General features: G+C 42.8%; 1 protein-coding gene across 1 annotated transcript in view; it reads right to left on the bottom strand.

The window, feature by feature from the left end:
• Nucleotides 1-5500, bottom strand: part of Kng1 (kininogen 1) — a 22970-nt gene that overhangs the window by 14182 nt on the left and 3288 nt on the right. Inside the window, 2 exon segments of the mRNA XM_026785229.1 lie at nucleotides 2907-3014; nucleotides 4446-4618. Coding sequence (XP_026641030.1) covers nucleotides 2907-3014; nucleotides 4446-4618 — 281 coding nt within the window.

Raw genomic sequence — 5500 nt, 5'->3', positions numbered from 1 at the left:
CCCATTCAGTAGGCTGCCTTTTTGTTTTATTGACTGTGTCCTTTGCTTTACAGAATCTTCTCAGTTTCAGCATGTCCCATTTATTTGTAATAGCCAGAACCTGGGAACAACCTAGATGCCCCTCAACTGAAGAATGGATAAAGAAAGTGTGGCACATCTGCACATTAGAGTACTACTCAGTGGGAAAAAAAAGCAAGCAATGACATCTTGAATTTTGCAAACAAATGGATGGAATTAGAAAACACTATCCTGAGTGAGGTAATCCAGACCCCCCCCCAAAACGAATATGGTATGTACCCACCCATAAACAGATACTAGTCATAAACAAAAAACATCAAGCCTATAGTTCATGATCCCAGAGGAACTAAGTAAGATGGTGAACACAAAGAAAAACATATGTAGACCCACCTGGAAACAGGAAACAGACAAAAATTTGGGAGCATGGGGGCAGGGGGTAGAAGGAAGGGGAGAAGGGGTGGTTGAGGAGAATTTGAGGCATTGGGATAGTCCAGATGGAGGAAGGACAGATATGAGAGCAAGGAAAGAGATATCTTGATTGAGAAAGCCATTATGTGGTTATCAAGAAACCTGGCTCTAGAAAACTGCCCAAGAATCCACAGGGATGATTTCAGCTAAGACCCTAAGCAATAGAGGAGGGGGTGTCTGAACTGACCTTACCCTGTAGTCAGACTGATGATTATCTTAAATATCACCATAGAACTTTTGTACAACAACAGTTGGGAACAGAGGCAATAACCTATATGAGAGCACTGGACTGAGCTCCTCAGATCCAGTTGAAGAGTGCAAGGAGTGAGAGTATGAACAAGGAATTCAAGAACATGAGGGGTTAATCCACTGAGACAGTTTGCCTGAGCTAACGTGAGCTCACCAACTCCAACTGGACTGGGAATGATCAAGCATGGGATCAAACTAGTCCCTCTGAATGTGGTTGACAGCTGGGGCAGATGAGGGGCCACTGACAGTGACACTGGGATGTGTCTCTACTGCATGTACTGGCTTCTTGGGATCTTATTATTTTTGAATATATACCTTGCTCACCCTAGATGTAGTGGGGGGGGGCTTGGGCTTTCCACAGGGCAGGGTGCATTGCCCTCTCTTAGGATTGGAGGGGGGTGCGGTGGGAGGGTCTATGGAGGGAGTGGAAGGGGAGTGGTAGGAGGGGAGGGAGTGGGAATTTGGATTGGTATTTTTTTAAGTAATAAAGTAAAAAAATAAAACATTGAAAGTTGTAGAATTAGCTGTTGTTGATTAAAATTCACCATGCTATAAAATCTTCACTGCTGCATTGAAAAATAATTTTACCCAACAGAAATTCTAAGTCCAGTAAGCAATTGACAAGAATACTACCCTTTTTTGGCCCCTCTGAATGTTCATCTACTTCCTGTCTTTATGAATTTGCTTACCTTATATATTACATATAAATGGCTTCATACAATATTTATACTTCCGTGTCTGACTCACTTCATTTATCCCATGCTTCAGGGTTCACACATGTTGTAGGTGCATCATCCTTTGGTGTATTTATAGAGTGTGTTATTCATCCGTTCACCTGCTGTCCTGGTTAGTTTTTTATTAGCTAGACGCAAATGAGAATCATGTGGGAAGAGGGAGCCTCAACTGGGAAATGCCTCCATCAGATTGGCTTGTTGTCAAGTCTGTGGAACGTCTTTTTCTTTCTTTTTTAAATTTTATTTTATATGTGCAAGTGTTTTGCCTACATGCGCATGTCCACCATGTGCCTGGTGCCCGCTAAGGCCTTGAGAGGGAATCAGAAACCCTGGAACTGAAGTTCCAGAAGGTTTTGGCTCAGCCGAGAATGCAAACTGTGTTCTCAGGAAAACAATAAATGCTCTAAAGTGCTGAGCCATTTTTCCAGTCCCAGCATTCTCTTGATTAATGATTGACATAACTGGTCCCAGCCCACTGTGGATGGTCCTACCCCCTGGGAAGGCGCTCCTCGGAGGAACAAGAATCAGCCTGGGCAGCAAACCAGTGAGCAGCTCTGTGCTTTTGTTCAGTTCATTCCTCCGGGCTGCTGTTTGAGTTCTTGCCTTGGCTTCCTTCAGAGAGACTGTGACTTGTGATAAAATAAAGCCTTCCCTTCCCAAGTTGTTTTTGGTCCGTATTTTATCACAGCAACAGAACTGAGAAAGACCCCTGTTGATGGGCACGTGGGTCATTTATACTTTTGGGTTGTCTGAGTAGTGCTGCTGGGAACACGACTTTTTCTGTTTGAGCTTCCTTTTGAGTTCCTTTGGGGAGACATCTAGAAGTGTAGTTGCAAGGACATCTACTAATTTCCTGCTTAGTGTAGCTTGATTTATTTGTTTGTATATTAGGTGTGCATAGCTTCATCTGTGTGCATGCACGTGCACGTGTTTGCACACAAATTCAGAATCCAAAGGTGATGTCAGAGGCCTTTCTTAGTTTCTCTCTACCTTATTGGTTGAGATGGAGTCTCTCACTGACCCTGGAGCTCTCCTATTCAGCTAGGACCAGTGAGTGCCAAGATGTCATCCACAGAGGGCTAGAATCCCAGAATGTGTTAACTAACATGAAAGTAGAATTGAGAAGATGAAGAACCTGGAAGGGAAGAGCTGAAGTAAGGAGCCGGTGTCTGGAGGAACCTGTGGAACACTGAGCACACATGACGTCAGAGAAGACAAGGAGAGGGTGACAGCCCAAGCCCTGGGCCTCATCCCTGGTGAAGGTAAATACTCAGTGTGACGTGTGCGGTGACTCTGCCCAGCAGCGTGGGGCCCAGAGATGGATGCGAACTACCAAACCATATCTCATTTTTAGGGACAGTCTTCCTACAGGGCTGACATTCCCATCATGCTGTCAACAAAATGTTAAAGACGATCATTCAACTTTTGCCTACTTACTCCATCCGCAAGGGATTTGCACTCTGGAGATAAGACCTGAAACTGCTCCTTTGAACAATTAGTTTGCACAATTGAGTAGGTGATTTCAAGATTCATTCCAGCCACCACCTGAAATGATTTTAGATTGAGTGAGTACTTGAAACTCAGCATGAACATTAATCACAATGAGCAAAAGTTATAATCATCTTTTTTTTTTACTTTCCAAATCTCTTATTTAATTGATACTTATTCTTTTTTTATTTTTTTTTTATTTTTTATCTTTAAACATTGAATTGGCTTGAGTAAGTGCTCAGGGAATACACAGCATCATTGCTACCAGGAAAAAAGATCACTGAGTAAAAATTGAGTACCTTCTCACATGTGTGCACACACACACACACACACACTCCCATGTAACTGCAAATTACACACAAACACTCCAATGTAATTGTACATTGTCTATATACATAAATACATTGTATTTCTTGAAATAAAAGCCCCACCATTTTTCTTTTTCCAAGTTGCCAAGATGGCATATTTCCCCCAGCTTTGTGAAACAATATGATTTTCCACACAGAAGGAGTGAGAAATGGGAATGACCTTTCCTGGTGAGTCTGCTGGTCTCAGATCACCAGTTAGTGAAATTCTCCTGCTTTGTTCTTGACAGGCCCCACACTGACTGCCAACTCCATGCTGAGTACACACGATTCCCACGCTGACTACCTTCCTTCCCCATGATGACCACCCACCTTCCCCATGATGACCACTTGCCCTCCCTATGCTGACCACAAACTCCATCTTGACCACCTTCACAATACTGACAACCTACCACCCTCATGTTGACCTCTGAACATGAACACAGATGTAAAATACAAATCTCCCGTAGTCGCAAGTTAAACTGAAGGTAGAGAATGATACATAGGCAGAGGTGGCAGATCTCTGTGATTTTGAGGCCAGCCCTGTTTACATAGTGAGCTCCATGACAATCAGAGCTTTGCAGAGACACTCTGCCTCAAACAAACAAACAAAAACCCAAATAGATAGATAGATAGATAGATAGATAGATAGATAGATAGATAGATAGATAGATAATCAGATGACTGTGGAATAGACAGCTATCCACCTCACCACCATGAGCGAGTGTCAAATATAATTTAGGGTGTACCTAGGAAGTCATGTCCATCTTTTTAGGGCCAATTTAATACTTTGAGGCAGTATTTAATTAATAACAACAAGATAGTAATACAGATTTTTAAAATCCTAAAACCAGAATGACAATTTCATGAAATTGTTACATACAAACCCAAGAGAAGAAGATGTACATCACCCTTCCCTTTGTATGGGTCACTCTGCTGACTTGGGCCCTAGAGAAAGCCCCTTGCTTTAAGAGCTATTCTCTTGAAAATGCAGGGGGACACTCCAGTATATTAAGCACGAGACCAAACAGGTTCCTCCTGGCAGGGGGAACAGCAGGAACCACACAGGTTTATTTTATGTGACAAGATGCTAATCTAACAAATTTTTAACCATATCATGTCATGAAACACTGAAAAAACAAACCTGTCTCTGGGCTGCTTTTACTTCTTCAAGAGCAAAGAGGTGGGAGTGCTTGGAGTTGTTGTTGAAATGCTCAACTGCGTGTTTCAGGACAGGCTCCAGTTCAGGGCTATCAGGCGGTATGGGGTGTACACAGCCCAAACAGGTGTACTGGGCTGTCAATACGGGTCCATTACCTTGACAAAGAGCAGACAAAGAGACAGCATTAACATATACTCTGTACCCAATCGAAACCATTTAGAAGCTCCTGATAACTGACTTTCCAATAACTCTCATATGAGTTAGACATGATGAGAGTCTAGGACTCCTGTGTAATCAGAGGGAACGTAGAGAATATTAAGAATAATTTTTATGTTATATTTTTTATTTAACTTCTTAGACATGGGTTTCATATACCCCAGCGTTGGTCTGGAACAATGTGTAGCTAAGGATGGCCTGGGAAGCCTGATCCTCCTTCCTCTACTTTTCTCTGCAGGCCTCTGTGTCTGACTTATGAGGTGATGGGGATCGAACCCAGGCATTCAGGCATACATAGTGGCTTGTCAGAAAAAGGCCCAAGAATGGAGTCATGCGAAGAGAATGCTGAGAGTCAATGAGAACACTCCAAGAAACAAGACAAGGGTCTTGTGACCTCAGTTGCTTCAAAACACAGAATTGTTCTTGGAATCTGTTTTGGGCCCCTCCCAGGTGTAGCGAATACCAGCGAATTTACTGCTTGTTCTCGTTAGCCAATTAAATATTGAAACTCTCCTCGGTATGTCTCTATGTATGCCACAGCGTGGCTTTTCCTTGTGACTGTATACAGCATGTGCTCATGGGAACTTTACTGATGCAGCCTTTCTCTTTTCCATGATTTTTTTTTCAGAAAAGATTTACTTAAATAAATATAATGCATACCATGTTCTGGCTGCATGCCAGAAGAGGACATGAGATCTCATTGCAGATGACTGTGAGCTGCGGATTGAACATAGGAATCTGGAAGAGCAGCCAGGGCTCTGAACATCTGAGCCATGTCTCAAGGCCCTCATGTGACCTTTCTTAACCCTCAGGGTATAAGT

This window comes from Microtus ochrogaster, chromosome 2 (assembly GCF_000317375.1).
Source record: "Microtus ochrogaster isolate Prairie Vole_2 chromosome 2, MicOch1.0, whole genome shotgun sequence".
Classification (NCBI taxonomy): Eukaryota; Metazoa; Chordata; class Mammalia; order Rodentia; family Cricetidae; genus Microtus; species Microtus ochrogaster.
This window is presented reverse-complemented; position numbering and strand designations above follow the sequence as displayed.